General features: G+C 40.0%; 1 protein-coding gene across 7 annotated transcripts in view; it reads left to right on the forward strand.

Moving 5' to 3' along the window:
• The window catches only part of FBXW11 (F-box and WD repeat domain containing 11), a 170,901-nt gene extending 150,933 nt beyond the window's left edge, over positions 1–19,968 (forward strand). For 6 of the 7 annotated variants that reach the window (XM_006015730.3, XM_006015728.2, XM_006015727.2 and 3 more), the window contains 8 exons: positions 4,737–4,874; positions 5,410–5,528; positions 6,527–6,776; positions 8,027–8,145; positions 9,343–9,453; positions 10,678–10,756; positions 13,917–14,105; positions 17,476–19,968. In XM_006015730.3, the coding sequence (XP_006015792.1) occupies positions 4,737–4,874; positions 5,410–5,528; positions 6,527–6,776; positions 8,027–8,145; positions 9,343–9,453; positions 10,678–10,756; positions 13,917–14,078 (978 nt within the window). In that variant the 3' untranslated portion in view covers positions 14,079–14,105; positions 17,476–19,968. The remainder of the gene's footprint in view (positions 1–4,736; positions 4,875–5,409; positions 5,529–6,526; positions 6,777–8,026; positions 8,146–9,342; positions 9,454–10,677; positions 10,757–13,916; positions 14,106–17,475) is intronic. The other variant, XM_025206091.1, reaches the window with a different exon arrangement.
• The last annotated feature ends 206 nt before the right edge of the window (positions 19,969–20,174 follow it).

A 20,174-nucleotide genomic window follows, 5' to 3' on the forward strand; every position in this document is an offset into this window, starting at 1 on the left:
ACATAGATCCTCTGCCCATGGAGTACATTATGGAACTATTCATAAAAAGATCTGCTAGGAGGAGGTTGCAAATGAAAATCTTTATTAGTTGCACCTTTCAGTTATGACAAATTTCATATTGGCAAGAAGCTTTTTATATGGTTGTCAGTATTGTATTTAATGTGCTCCTATGTAGAGGGTCCTTTAGGTTGCCCACCCACTTGGCTGTGTTTAGTCATTTATAATAATGTTATTTTTCTTTACTCACACATCTGTTTTCACTCTATTACCAATTTAAATGCTGCTGTGTATTCTCTGTGTATTGTGGCTACTTTCCCAGTATATTGAAAATTTACGCAGTGTAAGGGGATTTTACAAGTTCTCAGAAAACATGAAATTTTCGCACAGTAGCCATACCACATAATGTCGAAATGACATCTTCTTGTACAATTAATGTGCACCTGTGTATGACTTACCGTTTCATAATGCCCTAGCATAGGTATAAATATATATTTTTTTCAATTTCTTTCATTTGAAACCAACATTTATTTATGGATAAGATTATTAAGTAGCCTCCACTTGTACAATTCTTAACTGTGAATTAAATTATCCCAAGCCCTTTAGTTGGCATAATTGTCATGACTGTTATTTTATTTGGTAATTTGAGTATGACGTACATCATCTCAACAACTTGTGAAATTGCCAGTGCTTGGTCTTATTACTGAAACTGTATGCCAAAAAGATGAGAACAATCAGCCTGCAAAGAAAGTGTATTGTTTTCAGTGATTTTGTTTTCTCATCTATTTTAGAGCATTGAACAATTAGTCAGAATAATCAAAAGCGCTAAATTTAACACGGAAATACTTATTTAAAGTGTGTCAAAAATATAATAACCCTGCTTCAGAGAAATTTTCTCCTTAAATCCTCTTTAAATTTACATGGTCACGTGTGACATTCTGAATAATATAGAGATTATCATTTAAAGCTTATGGTATGTTTGGATATATCAGTTATGTGCAGTACTGTTGTGTAAGAATATACAATAATTATGTAATCCAAATGCAAGGATAAAAATATCCAAAAACCCCACCAATATTGACATTTAAGAGCAACAAATTGCAATTTCTTGCCTTAGAATTAACTGAATTTACAATTTTTGTTCAGGCCTTTCCAAAATGAATTAAAATAACTGTTCCAGTAGTATTAAGGGACCCTGTGGCTCATGTATCAATATTGCATTTTAACTAGTTGCTTAGTTGTAAGATGTCTAATTGCTGTATAATCAGTACTATTCAGTTTTAGGATAAATGGTCTCCTCATGTTTGCCAAAGCAGTGATGTGATACATGGTCTCACCATCGCGGCAAAAGACTTGGTAGTTGAGTTGCTGTTTGCCATGCACAGGGCCGGTGATAAATATATCAGAATGAGCGGAAATAAATAATGTAAACTAGCAATTAATATCACTCCCCCCCTCCCCCCTGCCAGAACACCTTAAACAAATACTGTAATGCACAGTCTGCTCTCTTCAAGGCAAACCTAGTGCCAAAACTACTGTATTGATCAAATTCAATCCAGACTATAGAACATCATTATTTAATGCTCAAGCTGTACATTACAGGCTAGAAATTTGAACTGGCAGGTGTTTTGATTGAAACAGAGAGATGTTAGGCAGAAGTCAGGTAGAAGACAAGCTAGAGATGCACATTACAAACTAAATAACTCAGAGATGTTTACACGTTTGTGCGCCTGAGGGCACTTCATGAAATATTGTGAAAGGATGTTTTCTTTCACAGAAAATAAAGGGAATTTTAAATTTAGATAGTTAGTTTTCAAGGTGCATCTCTACCCAGCCTTCTGGTCTGAAACTGACATGCAAACTGGCTTCCTGCTTTAATTGTGTTGTAACTGCGAGCTAATGGAAGTGGGGGAAATGGCTTGTAAGCATGCCTAATCATTTATCACTGCTTCTTGTAAACCAGTGGTTGTCAAATGGGTGTAAGCGTACCGCTAGGGGTACTTAAAAAGGTTGTAGGGGGTACACAGACCTAATGTGGCTGATAAATGCTGTGTGTGTGCAGCTATGAAACTACTATGAAACTGTAGTGCAGCATGAAAGCAGCCAGGTCTGGCTGGTAAGTGTGTTGGGAGGGAAGGGGCCTTCAGGGGGCAGATCGAGGCCCCAGCAGTGGGGGAGGGAGTGGAGCTAGGGCAGGGGCAAGGGCTGCCCAGCTGGGGTGGGGAACCAGACAGCTGCACGGGGGTGGCTTCTGCTGCTATGCGCACCCCGGGAGGACGTGGGGGTGTGTGCCTTCGGATCTGCGTGCAGGGCAGGGTGGGCTGCCTGCCACTGCGGGCTGGGGCCAGGACAGTGCCAGGCTGTTCCTGGTGGGGACTGGGCTGGGCTTTACTTGGGGTGGGCAGCAGCACTGGGAGGGAGCTACAGGAGGGGCTGCAGCCACTCCAGAATTCGCCATAGCCCCACTTCCAGTGCTGCCACTGCCTGCCCAGAGAGCAGCCCAGCACTGGCCCCAGCCCACAGCAGCAGCCCACCCTGCCCCACACGCGGATTGGGGGGCACACCACCTGTGCCCTCTTGCGGGTGCGTGTAGTTGCAGGAGCTGCCCCCGCAAGGCTCAGTCCCATGCCCCAACCCCACTCCCTCCCCCACCATTGGGTCAGCACAGCTCGCCCTGAGCACACATCTGGGGGCACATGCACCCCCATGCCCTCCCAGGATGCATACATTGGTAGGAGCTGCTCCTCCTTCCCCATGCCCCCCAGATGAGCTGCTTGTGGCTCTGTCCCATGCTCTGCCATGGCTGTGCAGCCCCAGCCCTGTTTCCTTCCTCACCACGGGGGTCTCAATCTGCCCTTTTAAAAACAAGAAAAAAATATAAAGGTATACAAGAGCTGGAACTTTGAGAGAGGAGAGAGAGATTTGTTTAAAAAAAAAAAAAAAAAGTTGAAAACCCCTGTTGTAAGTCAAAGGTACCACAGTGGTACTTCAGGAAGTATGTGTGGGGGGAGGAATTGTGTTCTTTCTTGAACTGTGTTAGATGGAAAACATGTTCCATCCTCCATGGAAAATTGTAGTTCCATAGAAGTGGAAAGCCAGTCTGCCTGGGACAACCACATTTTTTAAGAATAGGCAAACCAAATCCTATGCCAAATTTATTTCCTTTTGGCGCATTTTCTTCTTGGAGTGCTTTTCAGGTTCAGGGAACAAGAAAGATGTTCAAAATGGAGCAATGAAGTTCTGCATCAGAAATGAGGAGATGAGGTTCCTGTGGGTTTATATATATTGAAGCTGACAGCATCAAAATAGCAAGTAAGCTCTCTTCAACAAAACCTCAGTTGATCCACTCCTGAAATTTCTGTTCACCTGTTCGCAGTTTCTGGAAGAGAAATCTATCATATGGTTTATCTGCTCTGGTATACGTTAACAGAAGATGAAAAACATTGCGTTGCATCTGGGAATTCCATATGTTGGACTGTAGTTTTTGTGTGTTGATTTCACTGCATTGATTCTTTTATGATTACGGTTATACACTTTCTAACCGGGATCTCTGATTTCTGTGAAATGACTTCAGCATTTGTCCTTTTACTGCTATAAAGCTGATTAAATGTTAATTTAATTAGTAGAATTGATTTCTGTTTCTATTGTTACATTTTATACAGCCTGCTTGTTAACACTTCAGATCTGGTATATTTTACACAAAATGACACGTAGGGGCTTAAATTTTGCATATTTAAAGGAGAGCTTTAGGAAGAATTTTCCCGTAACTAACATATATCTGATCATATTGGATTTTATAAGGGCTTAAAGTGAAATGTTTCTGGTATACATGTCAACATCAGCTCCTATATTTTGCTATTTGATATTGCAATTGAAGTTTGCAGTTTACCTGTGACCTCCATTTTTGAACTTTAAACAGTTCTGTCATGAGGCTCAGAATTGTGACACAGCATCATTCAGTATCTGACCTCTTCAGCCTCCACAAGAGAAGGTTGAGAGGCGACCTTGTGGCTGCCTATAAGTTCATCATGGGGGCACAGAAGGGAAATGATGAGGTTTTACTCACCAAGGCGCCCCTGGGGGTTACAAGCTAGCCATAAGCTAGCAGAGAGCAGATTTAGACTAGACATTAGGAAGAACTTCTTCACAGTTCGAGTGGCCAAGGTCTGGAACGGGCTCCCAAGGGAGGTGGTGCTCTCCCCTACCCTGGGGGTCTTCAAGAGGAGGTTAGATAAGCATCTAGCTGGAGTCATCTAGACCCAGCCCTCTTTCCTGCCTATGCAGGGGGTCGGACTCGATGATCTATTGAGGTCCCTTCCGACCCTAACATCTATGAATCTATGTCCCTAATACCTCTTCTTGTCTATATCTATGGTGGAATAAATAAAGGAAGAACTGCAGTTTTTACCACTGGGGCAAAAGTATCTTGCTAGGACAAAAATTAAGAGTTCCTCCTAATTTGTTTGGTTTTGGTTGATTTGTTTTCACAGACATGGTGTTGTTATGATGGATGTTATCTAGTTAGTTGTATTTTATTCTCCAGTAGCAAGTTTTTAGTTCTCTTTACATTCAAATTATGAATATAATGAAAAATCCAGGAGGACCAGTAATTTTGATATGTGATACAATATTATTTCATGGGGAAAGAGCTAGTTATGACTTCTTATCACGGAAATCATGGCCTTACCAAGGATAAGCAGCTTTATACATCACTTTCAATAGTTTTCCTCTTTTACTAGACTATAGAATCAAACTGGCGATGTGGACGACACAACTTGCAAAGAATTCAGTGCCGCTCTGAAAATAGCAAAGGTGTCTACTGTTTACAGTATGATGATGAAAAGATTATCAGTGGCCTAAGAGATAACTCCATTAAGGTAGTCACTCTTTTTTTTTTATTTCTTCCCCTTTATTTATAAAGGAGGTGCAGTACTTTGGTCTTGGCTTTAGAAAGAAGACTATCAGGGCTGTTTTTGCTTTCTTGGGCATTTATTTTCTTCATTGTGTGAGACAGTGTTTTGTGTGGCCCTATATGGTCCCACGGGGAAAAGTAGTAGCACCCTCATTTGTATTTTGCTCCAGGAATTCTGGGACTTTCCAGCCCTGGAATATGCGCAATGCTCATTTTGGCCCAACTAAAAGTAAAATGCTTGCAAAAATCATGTTTAGTATAAGCAGGGGGGAGGGGGAGGGCATGTCTGTGCTTGAGTATTCCCTTTCGCTTTCTTAATGGATTGCTTTAGTATCAGTTCCTGCTCATTCCCAAACCCACCCCTGACAATTGCCAAATAATTTGCAAGAAGCATTGCTTGTAGGTTCTCTTTTGCCGACACTGGCCCTCTGCTCATAATGGGAAAGGTCAGAATTTGGACCCATTTGTCAGATCTTTGTAATGGTACTTTCTTTTAACAGATCTGGGATAAAACAAGCTTGGAATGTTTGAAAATCTTAACGGGACACACTGGCTCAGTTCTCTGCCTACAGTATGATGAAAGAGTCATTGTAACTGGATCTTCAGATTCTACAGTGAGGTGAGCTCTGTTAGTGTCAGTGAATTAAGATCAAGTCTGAGGCTCAGTACTTGTTAACTGATTTGTGAATACTAAAGTATAAGGCCTATTCCTGGTGATAAATACAGAGCAGCGACTTCAGACACAAAGTGCTTACATGATTCAACAGAAAGCTGTACCTGTTAGCTTTTCCTGGTCCCAGTTTTCAGTCCTGTGCTTATAGAGTTTAAATTCCAAAAACTTTAAGAAATGAAATCCTTATGAGCCAGGGCAGAAGTCAAGGTCTGAATGGAACTGGAAGGAGGTTCTGATGGGCCAACTATTCTGTAATTGCCAATTTAAGATTTCTTGCACGTTCCTCTAAAAATCTCCTGGTGACTGCCATTGGCGGCCCACTGCTGAGCCACCTGGACACCTTGTGCGAAGACCATTCTTATGTTCTTACATCTATGTTCTTTCTGCGAATGTAATGCTCATGTAAAGTTGCATTGTTGATAAGTTGTCATAAGCAAAATCCTCCTCCCAGATGCATCACAGCAGCACTGCAATTTTCCTCAAAGTGTTTTGCTGTGGCTTGGAGGGAGAGGTCATTCTCTTCATCCACTTACGGTATGTTTTGGGCAGTGGATGCCATTCCTCTGAGTATTGAGTGGAGATGACCACATCTTCATTTGACATGAGGTAGTAGACAGCCAAAGATGGTATAAGCTTTTGATTATTACAGGCTTGTACTGAATCTTTGAATTGGCAACAGCGAGGTAAGAATTTTGTTGCAAAGTCCCTTAATATGCCCCCCCTCCCCCTCCACTTAATATGAGGTTTATATACATAGACCTTTTTTCTTTAAGAAATGTCTCCTATAAGGGAACTACAAGACAAAAGCAGCTTTGGGCAGCCAGGAAAATGAGGTGCTTGGAGAGCTATTCATCAGAATGGCAGACCTGTGCGTTTCCTATTTGTAACATATATAATCATTATTTTTTCATTTTTAATTCTTTTTGGGTACATTTTTTTTGCAGAGTGTGGGATGTAAACACAGGTGAAGTTCTAAACACCCTGATTCATCATAATGAGGCAGTGCTTCATCTGCGGTTCAGTAATGGCTTAATGGTGACGTGTTCGAAGGACCGGTCCATTGCTGTATGGGATATGGCATCACCTACTGACATCACTCTGCGTCGTGTGTTGGTTGGCCATCGGGCTGCTGTTAATGTTGTAGACTTCGATGACAAGTATATTGTGTCAGCATCAGGTGACAGGACCATTAAAGTAAGTTGTCAGAGCCTATCTTTGAAGATGTTACACTTGGGAAATGACTAAATAAAATAAAATTGCTAACCTGTACCCAAAAGATGAAAATATTCAACTTCAAAATTTCTACACATTGCGTTTGTGATTAAAATCTGGGTCCCAAATGTGTTTGTGAAATAGGTTTGTGGGTATTTCTTTGCTATTTATTTCATCACTTCCTTCTATTAGGTGTTAATGTTTCTATGCAAATAGCGTGGCTTGTAACATTTTTGTGGCTTCTATCATACAGCTATAGAAAGGTTAAAGCCCACTCATGATGTTTAAACTCCAACTAGATCTTGAAATTGGCTTGAAAATTAAACATGGCATCTTTTGTTCCTTTTCTCAAATGATATATTTTTATTAAGATGGCCGTCTTGTCCTAGACATGAAATTTATCAGCAGCTGCCTTACCTACCACACCTGCTCAGCAGCTGAACCAAGCTGTCATGTTTGAAAATTTAAAACGCTGTGTTTAAAGACTACATTACATACCAAGAGTTTACTTACCTGAAAATTACTAAATAACATGGGCATTTTTCTCCCTCTCTCCCTCCCCCTCTAGCCCCCACCTTTAAATCATAATTGGTTTTGACTGTGCCAAAAGTTCTTTGGGCAGAGTTGTCCCATACATCTGCTGAAGGTACTGTACACTGATAGAAAATAATCCATTGGGTTCTTTTCATTACAGCTTTAAATACAACTTTTTAAAAAAAAATTGCCAAGTTGGCTAAACAAATAATTTGACATTTAAAAAAAACCCAAAAACCAGCTTTGTCCCTTCTGCAGATAAAACTTCTAGTTTTCTCTCTAATCAGCAAAAGATGGTTGCCCATGTTTCATGGTTAAAAGAAAACCCAGCGCTAATGATAAAACTAGTCTGTCTATTTTTTCACTTTTCTCTCCTTTTCACTTTGAAATGTTATTAGTAACAAGCCAAACTTAAGTTCCAATTTTTTTGTTACTGAATATGTACTAAAGCAGATTTGAAAATATTTATGTATTAGAGCAGTTCCCAGAAGTTTCATTTAGGATTAGAACTCTATTGTGCCAGTCCTTGCAGCAACTCAAAATATGTGGACTTGTTTTCCAGAGAGCTTACAGGCTCTGCTTTCTTAGCAAAACTGGACCTCTACCCATTTTATTTAGGAAATTTAGCCTAAATTGTTTTACTTAACCCCTTGATAGGCCATAACTGTTAAAATGAAGCATTTTAATTTGTTCAACAGGTCTGGAGTACAAGCACGTGTGAGTTTGTACGTACTCTAAATGGGCACAAGCGTGGCATTGCTTGTCTTCAGTACAGGGATCGGCTAGTTGTGAGTGGATCATCAGACAACACTATTAGGTGGGTGAAAGGAAAGAGCTTCAAAATGTTACACTTTGCACTCGGAAGTGTAAAAAGTAGCAGTTATTTTCTGACCTTTGAATCTGTCCTGCCTCATTTCTCTATATAATGTATAAGGTGTAATAATTTCTTTGACATATTTGTCAGCATTAGAACAGGCAATCATTGTTGAAAACCTTAGGGCATGGATACACAATACTTAGAATTGTTTAAATCTGGTTGGAACTTGAAGAGGACAGACATACAAGCCTGTTAAACTGATTTAAATTTGCCTGAAACGGTCCAAAGTTGTACCTGGAAAATCAAATATTATTTTGAACCATTTCACTGTGAACTGGTTCAGTGTTGTTTGTTGACACCAAGGGCCCCTCTGGAAATTCATGTAAAAGTGTGATAGGATCTGATGCATGATCCATACAATTGTGCCTCCTGCCGTGCCACACAGGCATAATTTGTAGGATCCAGCATCAGATCCAGTCATGCCTCATTGCTGGTATATGGGGAGCCTGGGATCACAGTCCTTCCCTCCTCCCCCTCCCTGCACCAGCAAGTAACAAGCTTCTGTGGGTGGAAGTCCCACAGCTGATGGGGCTTGCAGCCATGGTAGTGCATGTTGCACCCCTGCACCTAGGAGCCTTGCCAGTTGATGGGACTCCCAGCCACAGGAGAGCACCAGTTAATCATGGGATTAGAACAAACCAAAGAAGTATCATTTCTTGTGGAATAACTTTGTGACTTATTTTTTGTTTTATCATGCCTTTGGTGGATTGAATGTGTGGCTGCAATATAGCTTAAGATGTGATTACTGTATTTACTTGCATATAAGAAATTTTCCATTGGGGGGTTGTCTTGTATTCAGAGTCATTTTATATCTGAGTAAATATAGTAACTGGTTAAGTACCTCTGAAGTGTAATGTATAGATGGGACCCAAGTGTTTTGTGACATGGTCTGGTCTGTCCTGCAGGCACCCTGCATTGCATTACTCTGCTGTACTGATTGACTAAGAATGTATCGGAGTTAGTGTACTCCCTTCTGGGGAGTGCATACAGAAACCTCAAGTGGATCTTGCACTCTTGCTTTGACAGTGCAGTCTGATTCTTTCTGGAGAAAAATTAGGTTTAAAAGATGGAGTAACGAGAGGGAAGGTTAACATTGGAACTGCGTTTCTCATAGATCTATTTTACTGTTTCTTTAAGGCTATGGGACATTGAATGTGGTGCCTGTTTAAGAGTACTAGAAGGCCATGAAGAATTGGTTAGATGCATCAGATTTGATAACAAGAGGATTGTTAGTGGAGCCTATGATGGGTATGTTTCAAACAAATTTTCAGGTCATTCATATATTCTATAATAAAGCACTCTTGAATTTCTTATGTCTCAGACATCACATAGAAGGTGAATTTTCTTCAGATTTGTGTTTTGCTTTCTGTAAATGACCTACGATAGATACATATTTCACCCAAGTTTTGCCTACTTTCTGGAGAATTAAACACCAAAGCTTTCAGTTGCAGGCTATTAAAAATAAAGTGTTTTTAGTAATGTATAATATGCATCGTTTAGTCCATTTGAAGTACCTTCCAGTAACTCCTTATAGCTCTGACTCTCCTCAGAAGACTAAGTTGGTAGTTTCCTACACAATCAATAGAAGTGTCTTACTAATCAGGTTTCTGTGACTTGTGCTATGGCACAAGTTGGTAAAATAGACTATTAATCTGTGTCAAGCAGCATCCAATGAGAATGGGCCATTTCCATTTTTTCCTTCCCCAAGGTGTCACTGACAAACCCCATGCTTCCCGAGAGGCCTTGGCTGCCTTTTTTTACTAACCCCGTAACTGTTTTGTTCTGAAACTGTATGCTGTAGAACTTGTAACATTTGAAACTGCAGTACTTGGACTGAGCAAAAAAGTTTTAAAGTTGGTGGTGTTTTATTGCTGTGGGAAGGCACCAGGAACCATTTTATGAAGAGTAATGTCTTAATACAGTGAATTCAGGATAATTCCAGTCTATTTCTGCATTCTGTCTTTGTTAACCTATCCTCTCCGGTATTTGTTTGTATTTTTAATTCAAGTGAATGTTATAGGCTTATTGAAGGAAGACCATGAGTGCCCTTCCACTCTTGTATGAATTGGTTCTACTAATTTTGATTCTCCAGCTACCCTGCAGCAGTCTGTAATCCCAAATCCATTCTGGGGGACTGTTCTTCCGTGTGCTTTATGGGCAGTATGATAGAGATCTTTTCAGCTTTTCTATAATTCTAGGAAGCTCATATGCAAAATTTGTTTGTATATATGTATTGTGCCAGCTCCTAGCTGTTCCTTCTTGTACTGGGGGCTGTATACAAATAAACAAAAATAATCCCTGCCCGAAAGAATTTAGTTGTAGCATATTATCAGAGACGTTCTACCTTTTTCTTGCAAGTAAATGAGCTCTGGGGCAATTCCACCATTCCATTTATGTTGATGAAAATATTTGCAATACGCTTGAGGCAGCATTTCTGTTACAATAACATAATCATCTTGTTTCACTTTGTAGCAAAATTAAAGTTTGGGATTTGCAAGCTGCTCTTGACCCTCGTGCGCCAGCAAGCACATTATGCTTGCGTACATTGGTGGTATGTAAACTTTGATACATTTGGGGTTTTAAACGGTAATAAGGCTTTGTATTTGGTCAGAGTGAATGTTTTAATAAATGTTGTTGCAAATCTGTCAAGTGTACTGGAGTAGGTAAGAAATTCAGTATGTTGTACAAGTTCTGGTCTGTTCCCAGAACTGGCAATGATGCAAAAGTACTGGGTATGTTTTTGTGTGCAATGAGTTACTAGTCTTAGAAGAAACCTTCAGCTGTTAAATTCTTCTAGCTTGGTATTTCCAAATGTTCTTAAAAATGTAATTAATTTGATAGTGTGTGAGGTTCATTTTGGTTCTTGGGGTGGTGTTTTAATATCTTATAAATATTGTACCACTGGCTTTAAATTAATTCTTGCTAAATGGAACAAACTTTGAATGCTGTCAGCCTTCCTTTAACCCTATTCCTGATTCCAGAATTGGGGAAAAATAGGCATGGGAAGGGAGTGGCCCCAGTCTTAAAAGGATTACCACAGGAACTCTAATCACTTCAAAGGCTATCATATTTTAAGTGGTTGCTTATTTTATTTTATTTTCTTTGTAAGAATGGCTTTGATTTATGCAGTCATTTGACATATTTAAAAATGATTATAATAATACAGTGGGAGAATTGGATGTCTCAGTTGTTCTGAATACACAGAGTTCCACCACCAAATACAAAGCTTGAATATTGTCCAAGTCAGTAGCTATTTGTTTTATGTGAAATGAGCTTTGCTTGTCCTTTGCTACTGAAGTACCCACCCTTATCAGTAGTCTTGACATAATAGATTAAGAAGATTATAGAGTTTATTCATATAAAAATATACTTCATTTCCATTACCAGCTCTTTGTCTTCAAGAGAGAGACTTCAGCCTTGGGCTTATCTGTTATAGCCTTTGTGGCGAATACAGCAGAACCTTGAGTGAAGGACAAACCACACCACTCTTTGCTTTGGCTTTTATTTCAAAGGATTCTGCTTCTTCACTCAGCTGGAGTACTGCAGCAGTTCTACACAGCTCTTTGCTGTGGCTCTACATTCCACCAGTTGTTCAACCCTCATCTTTGCAGGGGCAAAATAACCTAACCCTGTGATTTATATAGTTTTACTGTTCTTGAAACCAGGAGTAGCCAGCTAGTAACATGGGTGCCACAAGTGGCATGGCACTCTGTATGCGTGTGTGGCACACAGCACATCTGGAAGGGGACAAGCAGCACCATGGAAGATAGAACATGAAGCAGAAAGCAAACAGCCAGGGAGCACAAGGAAAGAAGCAAAAATCTGATCAGTTTGGGAAAGGGGATCAGAGTAGCATTCAGGAAGGATATGGAGCCAATTTGTAGTACACCTAGCAAAAAAGTTGGCCCCCACTGCCCTAAACAGGGGTAGGCAACCTATTCTGTTTGTGGGCTGGGACTACCCACCCTGTGTCAGAGGTGGGTAGGCGTTAGGTCCCTGCTGCTGTTGCTACTTGTCACCTTAGCAGCATAGGGAGAGTACCTGCAGCTGGCACATCTCTCAATGACAACCTGGGGAGACTGCCTGCAGCCCCACATCTCTGGGTTGGACCCATAGGTTCTGCAAGCAGGACTGACCTGTGGGCTTCAGGTTGTCAATCTTTGCAGTTAAATCATCACTTCCAATAGTGGGGCTATCCTTTTTGGCAGGTATGCCATAAATTAGCCCCATATTCTCTCCTAGTGCTACTCTGATCCTTTCCCCTTGCCCTATCTGCTGCTCAGCTTTCTGCTCCCTTACCTAGCTGCTGCTCTGCTTTCTTCTCTGTGCCTGAACTGCTCTTCTGCTTTATGCGCTCTGCCGCACCTGCCCCTGTGCTGCCTGTCCCTTCTGCAGTCAGCCATGTGCCCCACACACAGTCTGCCCTTGCCACTTGTGGCACCTGTGCTGCAGGTTGGCCACCCCTAACTTTGGAAGGTGAACTGGCAGGATGAAGCATAGGATGTTACTTGTCTTGTGGGAGAGTTAGCATCCTGGTGTCATTTGGTATGGTCTTTTCAGAAATTCCCTGCAATGGGCATTTTTACATTCTTTCTTCCCTCCTCCTTTCTCAAAGACATATTTAATAATTTGCTTACTTTCTAGTGAAGCAGACCTAGGCTTGCATTCCTCATAGTGAATATCATGTTTACCTGATTCTAAGATAAAATCCTGTGTCCCCTCCCCCATCCCCTTCATTTGAGGGTCTTATAATTATATCTGAGGGAGGTTGAGGGCAGGTGGTAGCTGTAGCTCTGACTCCATCCCTACACAGAGTTGGAGCTGTAGCCACAGCTGCTGCCTGCACCCTGCCATCTCCCCTCTGCAGCTGCTTCTCCCCATTTCCCATTCTGCCCTCCCCATACAACCTCTGTTCCCCTGCCAGTCCCTCTCCACCCTCTCCCTCCCCAGCTTGCTCTGGACTGTCAGGCTCCGTGCATACTGCAGCTTCAGGCATTGAGCACAGCCCCATAACAGCAGTGCATGGCTGCTTCAGGGGCAAGGCTGTGCTCAGTACCTCATGCTAGATCGGGGATGGGGCCTATCAGCATGGACTAAGAGTGAATGGGGAGAGGCAGGCGGGGAAGGGACTAATTTTGGATGACTGTCCAATAATGAGATTTTATACATGGAAAATTATAACAAATTTATAATTTTTCCATGGATAAAATCTGATTATTGGGGTATTGTCTTTAATTCAGGGTCATTTTAGGAAAATATGGTAAACTGAAGATGGGCCTTTGAAGTAGCTTTTGGGGACTGTACACTAATTTTAAGTAGCAGGCCTGTTTAACATAATAGAATTTTATGCAACGGATAAAACCCTGAATGCTTGCCTATGCTAGCCAGTTTTTTGTCTGTTGCTTGCTTTAAGTTAGTAGTCCGTAAATCAGTTCTGCTGGTCCTTAATACTCTTCAACTCTTGCCTGTCTGCTCCATGGAAAACTTACGGTTATCACAATTTTTATTTGGAAACCACTGAATAATTTGCTGCTATAATTTAAATAGCAGTATTTTTTCTCAGACCTGCATGTAATTCCCACAAAACAGTTCTTGACCAGCATATTAAAATGTTCATCTCTTAATTTTGTGTGTAGATTGGCATGTGTGTGTGAAGTTGGTGAAACTTGATCCTCCTCCTGTCCCGCTAACTAAGCTCTTACTATTTACAGGAACATTCAGGACGTGTGTTTAGACTCCAGTTTGATGAGTTTCAAATCATTAGTAGTTCCCATGATGACACGATTTTGATATGGGACTTCTTAAATGTGCCACCCAGTGCCCAGAATGAGACACGCTCTCCATCCAGAACATATACTTACATCTCCAGATAACAGTCTGCACTTTACTACCCTCATAAGGTAAAATTGTAAATCTTCTTTATGTTGAATATATTCTGTATGTGCATTTTACTGCTCTTCCTGTTGTCAGTTTATAGATCATCTCCTACTGAGTTTTTCTAAAGTTTTAGTGATCGTTCTGCTTTTTTGCATCATGAAATACTTGCATGGTATTGCTCTTTGGGTTCCTGGATACTGTGATGTTGGCAAGTTTATATTTGGCTGCTTGCATCTTTGCTACAGTTTGCACTGCCTCTGGTCCAATATTGAAGTAGTTATAAATTTAATTTTAAGTAGCTTTTTAATTTCTTGAGAAATAAGAGTTTATAACTAGGTTATTTTAGAAGACAGTCACTTGCTACATCTTGGCCTGAGAACGTTTGTTAAATCTAATATTCGTGAAATCACTACAGACACTTCTACAATTCAGAAATTACTGCAATTTTTTATCACTTATCACTTCAGTCAATACTTTGAAGTCCCTTGGATAAGCATACTTTAATTCCTAAATATATATTTAATGGGAGGATGTTTCAGAGCCTAAAGTTTTAGAAATTGTGTGAGGAACTAGACCAAGAGTACCAGGAGTCAAGATGTAGAAGAAATCAGAGTAAGTTTATCATGAAGCATGTGAAAATCTTTTATTTGGGATGGTTTTGCTGACTCGCTTCTGAATCTGGGCATGTTATCTATCTTTTAGGTCAGGTTTCCACATTGGTTGAATTGACATTGTTCCTTGAGTAGGGCGCATCTTGTGATTAACGGATTCTTCTTTTTCTTAAGGAAGAAAATTTGAGATGCAAAATGAGGGTTTTTGTTTGTTTTGTGTTTTATACTACTAACTTGGGTGCCATGAGATGAGTTAGATGTTTAACACCTAAAAAAATATCTCTGTTTGGGAAAACTTACATAATGGCAGCATGCTTATAAAAACGACTGTCAGTGTTGTTATTATTGCACACAATATGCCTCAACACTGTGAAATAAGATCTTTTCAAGTTCATTTAGAGCTTGCTTTTCATTGAGGCCTTTATCCTTTACTTTTTTAGGGCTAACTGGCATTGCATGAGTCACCAGTAAACTGAAGATGTTTGCTGTTGTGACTAAAGTTTATCATAAGTGACAATTCCCCAGCATAACCACAAGTAATAAAAATAAATGTTTTCAAAAGGAAAAATTTCATCATGTCAGGAAACATGACATCTTGAAGCTGTCAAAAGCAGCTTACTTGAACTTTGTGTTTTGTTTCCATTTCTCTGCAAGTCAACTTGATTTAAGTTTTCTAAATACTGTATATTGAGTAAAAACGCTGCTGTAGATCCATTTGCTTGAACAGTGGTGTCTTTTCCTTATGTCATTTATATTGCTGCCAACAGTTGCACTTCATACTATAAAAATACCCAAGACTGCTGAAACCTGGAAACAGAAATTATCTTACCAGATCAGTCCAGTGAGTTCATCATCCGTTGGTTCAGTTTTCTATCTGTGACATTGGCTAGTGCTGTGTCCTTCAAAGGAACTGAGAAACTACCCCAGAGAATAGTTCTGGAATAGCCCTGTTGAAAGAGGGATTTAAATTAAAAACCAGGTAGTACTTAGGTTTTGCCCCCAAAGCTTAACACGTTTGCTCATGAAGTGTTTCCCCGTCTTACGTAGCTGGATATTTTCATTGCCTCTGAATGTACTGGTATATTTCTGCTAAGACTCTTGGCCTCAGTGATAACTTGCAGAACTCTCTGCTATGATAGGGGTTTTTTGGTTTGTTTGTTTTTTTGTAGCAGTCCTTTAATATTCTGAAGAAGGAATGCTTTTCTGATTGAGGAATTGCTGCCTCTCTGCCTTGTCAACTTCTATTTTTCCTTTGAAGCATAAACTCTTAAAAATGTAGTTTTCCTTCCCTCACAGCAAGAATATTGGCATTGTGCCAAATTAATATCAGATTTGCAACCCTTTGAAAAATAACCAGGCTTATTCCCTTGCAACATGTTCCCTTGTGCTCAACGTCTAGACTCAGTAGTTCATTGAGTTCCTCCAGCCTCAGTAGTGGAAGAAAAGAAAGGGAGCAATCACAGGCTGGCTTTGCTAGGGTACTCTTCAGTTGATGTAAGTGTAGCTCGGGTGACAGCAGTCTGTGTTGCAGGATTAAAGGCTTAGGGTAAAAGCAGGGTTGGAAGTGATACATTGTTTTTTTTCAACTTCCCACATATTTGAAGGACTTTTTATTGCCCTTGATTCCTGTAGCCCAGGGGTTTTTAACCTTTTGGGATCATTGTACCCCCTTGTGACTGGACACGAAGCAGCATACCCCTGGCCGGGGGGCAGGGACGACATGCAGCCAAATGCTGAGCAGGCGGAGCCGGGGCGGGGGATGCAACTGGACACGGAGAGGTGGCAGCTGCCATGTGTGAGTTTCCTCTGCCACCTGTGTCCGGCCAGGCCATGGCAGCTTGGGATGGTGCATGGCAGCACTCCATGCCCGCCTGCGCATACCCCCTAGGGCAGGGGTGGGCAAAATGCGGCTTGCAGGATGGATGCAACCCACCAAGCCATTCTATCCGGCCCGAGGGGCCCCTAAAAAATTTAGAAAATTAATATTTTTCTGCCCCTGGCTGCCCATCATGCAGCCCTTGATGGCTTGTCAAAACTCAGTAAGCAGCCCTCCACCCAAAATAATTGCCCGTCCCTGCCCTAGGGCCTTCTCAAGTACCTGCCCACCCACGCGTACCCCCTCAAGACAACCCCTGCTGTAGCCAGTTTCAGTTCAGTTTCAGCCTTGGCTTTTCTTATCCACTCCCTACAGGTGCAGGCCAGTGCTGCGTAATCCTACCAGCATATGAAGGATAGTTTGTTTTTATTTGATGGAAAATAAAACAAAAAGGTTCACAAGGAAGTTTTCCAGTGCATGTGATTACACTTGTGGTTTTAAAAATTAGATTTTGAACATGTATAGGGTACAGAAGATACTTACAGAGGAGCAGGAATTAGAGGATTGTGTTTCCTAAAATGTCATGTGTAGGCTGAAGCCCCAGGAAATAGTTGTTTCAACATTCAGCAAGACCCACTGTGCCAACTGTTATTTCCCATTCCCTCCAGTTCCTGAGAAACTAGCAAAGGTTTTTGTTTTGTATTACACAAAAGGGAAAGATTTATTTAGTTCAGAGTTGCTACCCTGAATTTTCAAAAGCTTGCACAACCTCAAATCCTGCTCTTCTATACAGACTAATTTAAAATGTGTTTTACATTCTGCAACTTGAAAAGCTAAGCTGACATCCTACAACAATGGTGGTATCAGATCCTAGTATCTCTTAAGCCTTTCAGGTATCTACAGATAATAGGTTATGCTTTACTCATTGTAGCTTCTGATTTTTTTTCACCTTCTTTGTCTTTTCAGGGTTTCACAGTCATGAACTACTGGATATTTGGCTAACACATGCCTGAAGATGTTGATTCACAGCTAAAGTCAGAATTGGTAATAGATGCTGTGTAGATGCAAAGCGGCACAATTCTATATCTAAATTTCTCAGTGTCTCCTGATTCCCTTCATTTCTGCAATGGTCTCTGAGGAATTTATTAAAAGTTCACTGACTTCAAGTAGATGAATTTCAGAAGCCTACCTTCCCTGCAGTGAAAAATCCAAAGCTTCTTCACATGTAAATTGTCCGTAAAAACTGAACTCTGATGGCTTGTTTTCCAGAAATAAATCAGATGTCAAGAAAGGACTTGGCCTAATTTATATTGCTTTGCACTTTTGTCTGACTTTAAAGAAAAACATTCTCCAATGAAATATGGGTGCCAAACATACCCAGAATGTACAGAGCTTTGCTTTCAAAGTCACCATTCTCCTTTAGACTTCAAGACAAATTCAGAGCCTGTTTTGTTTGATAGGAGTGTACGTTGGACTATTAGAAATATTCTGAATTGATCGGTAATATTTTTGGATTACAGTTTACTTGTTTCTGCACCAATAACTTCTTTTAATTTAAAGATTACCTGTAACTCAGGCTAGGTTATCTAAGCTAGTTGTATAGCAGTGTCTCTTTCTTTTTAACTGTGCTCTGTACTACAGCCGTCCTATGCTTCCTAATGTTTGATATAGTAAAACCTTTCCATGTGTGCTTGCCTCACTTCAAATACTGTATAAGCATGTAGATAAAATGTACATAACAATTTAACCTCCAGGTGCTAGGAGTCAGGATTTCCTGACACTACACACTAATACCAAATGTGTTAGCACTTGGCAGCAGGACATTCTAACTACTGGCACTGAAGGGGTTAATATGATTTACCTAGAACTATTTCTCTGCTAAAGGAGGTTTTCAGTATTCATTAGGACTTTTTTTTAATGGGAACTACATATTTTAAAATGTAATTTCTAAACTTTTTAAAAATTAAAAAAAATGTTTAATTTATGTTCTGTATCTTATGTTTTGTGCCGCAGTATTTACAGAATGTCTTTTTTTAAACCAGTAGGTTGCCACAGATGCCTACTGATGTCTTTCCATAGCATTAGGTTGGCTGCTTAATGGAAAAATGCCATCAGCCCTTAAATTTATTTATATAAAATTTGTAACACTTCCTTAAGGTGGGTTAGAGGTCCCTGCAGGTCAATACTCTGATTGTCATAATTAAAAGTTATATTTAAGTTTCTCATCCAGAGCTATTACACTATGACCGTATTGCGATGCCATGGTCAGTTTCTCTTTGTTAGCATGTCTTTATTGGGAAATCTTAGTAGCTCTTTCTTATGTTGTCATAGTTCTCAAATTCATGTGGTCACATGTACTTAATCATATTTTTTTCTGTCAGAATAAGACCCTGATATTCCATCTCTAATATTGTTTTCAGATTGCCTTGACTACAGCTCTCAATGGTTTTCTTTAATGCTTAATTTGAACTCCAAGTGTAAAATGTACCTTTTTTTTCTTGGGAAAGAAGTATGTTGGCACAGAAATGCACCCTGCCATTCCTCTATCATTGTATGTTGTGTATTTTGTCCTCTGTCAGCAGCACTTTTTTAGTTGAGGAGGTTAAGGAATGTCAGATTGACCAATTAATAATACTAAAATGCTGGTGGAACAGCTATGGTTAGATGCATCATCTTTCTGCGTGTCAGGCAAATTCAAAGTGAAAGTGTACATCAGATGTTGCTGAAATGTTACGAAAGTACAACTTACGGCTTTCCTCTTTCACCCTCCAAACAGAGAGGTGTTGGGATCAGTGTTTGTTAGTTAACTCCCTTTTACATGTTACTACAAAGATATTTATTTCTCCAAGATTATCCACGCTCATGAAGTACAGAAGCGAACATGAGCATTATAAGCGTCCATAAGATCACCTCCTGGTAAGCTTGACAGTAGTTTGTGAAAGTGGCTTACTTTACCTTTTTCATCTAAAGCTTTAATATTAAAAGAACAAAAAAACTGTTTAAAAAAAATCTGTTGCAACCCTGAAGAAAAAGGTATTTGTTTATGAAGAATGGAGTCCTTTTTTATGCATGTGTAAGATTAATTTCATGTTTTCCTTGGGAGATAATGGTATTTGAATATACAGTCTAAACTACTTTGATTGTGCTTCGTGTAACATAACAGTGGACTTTGTGATCATCATCCAAGGAACTTGACTCCTGGGACTAATGGTAGTGCTCCTGGCTGCACTCTGGACTTTGTTTTGCTAACCATAATTGGGCAACTGAACGTTACTGCTATATTAATGTTTCAAAGCACTGGGATAGTCTAATTCTAACTTGTAATTATGTTTGCCAATTATCTGTTTGGAAAGTTTGTGTATGAACAGCTTATTGAAACTGTTAAATTGTACAGATATTGTTCATGATCTAAAGCTTTGTACTGTGGAATGTGCTTAATAAAAAAAAAAAAAGTTTGAACTACAGTTGTCCAATAAATTGCAAAGTAATGTCATGTAACAATATATTGGTATTATGCATTAGTTAATTTAAGTTTATTGCACTGTTTCTTCAAATATTAATTCAAAACTCTTGCTCTGAATAGTGTTTTTTGTAGTTAGTTAATTTTTTCTAAAAGATTCATACTTTTAAAGAGTAATACAGTGAAGTAATAGTGATGCCATGGT

The sequence above is a fragment of the Alligator sinensis genome, unplaced genomic scaffold (genome assembly GCF_000455745.1).
Source record: "Alligator sinensis unplaced genomic scaffold, ASM45574v1 scaffold156_1, whole genome shotgun sequence".
In the NCBI taxonomy this organism is placed as follows: Eukaryota; Metazoa; Chordata; order Crocodylia; family Alligatoridae; genus Alligator; species Alligator sinensis.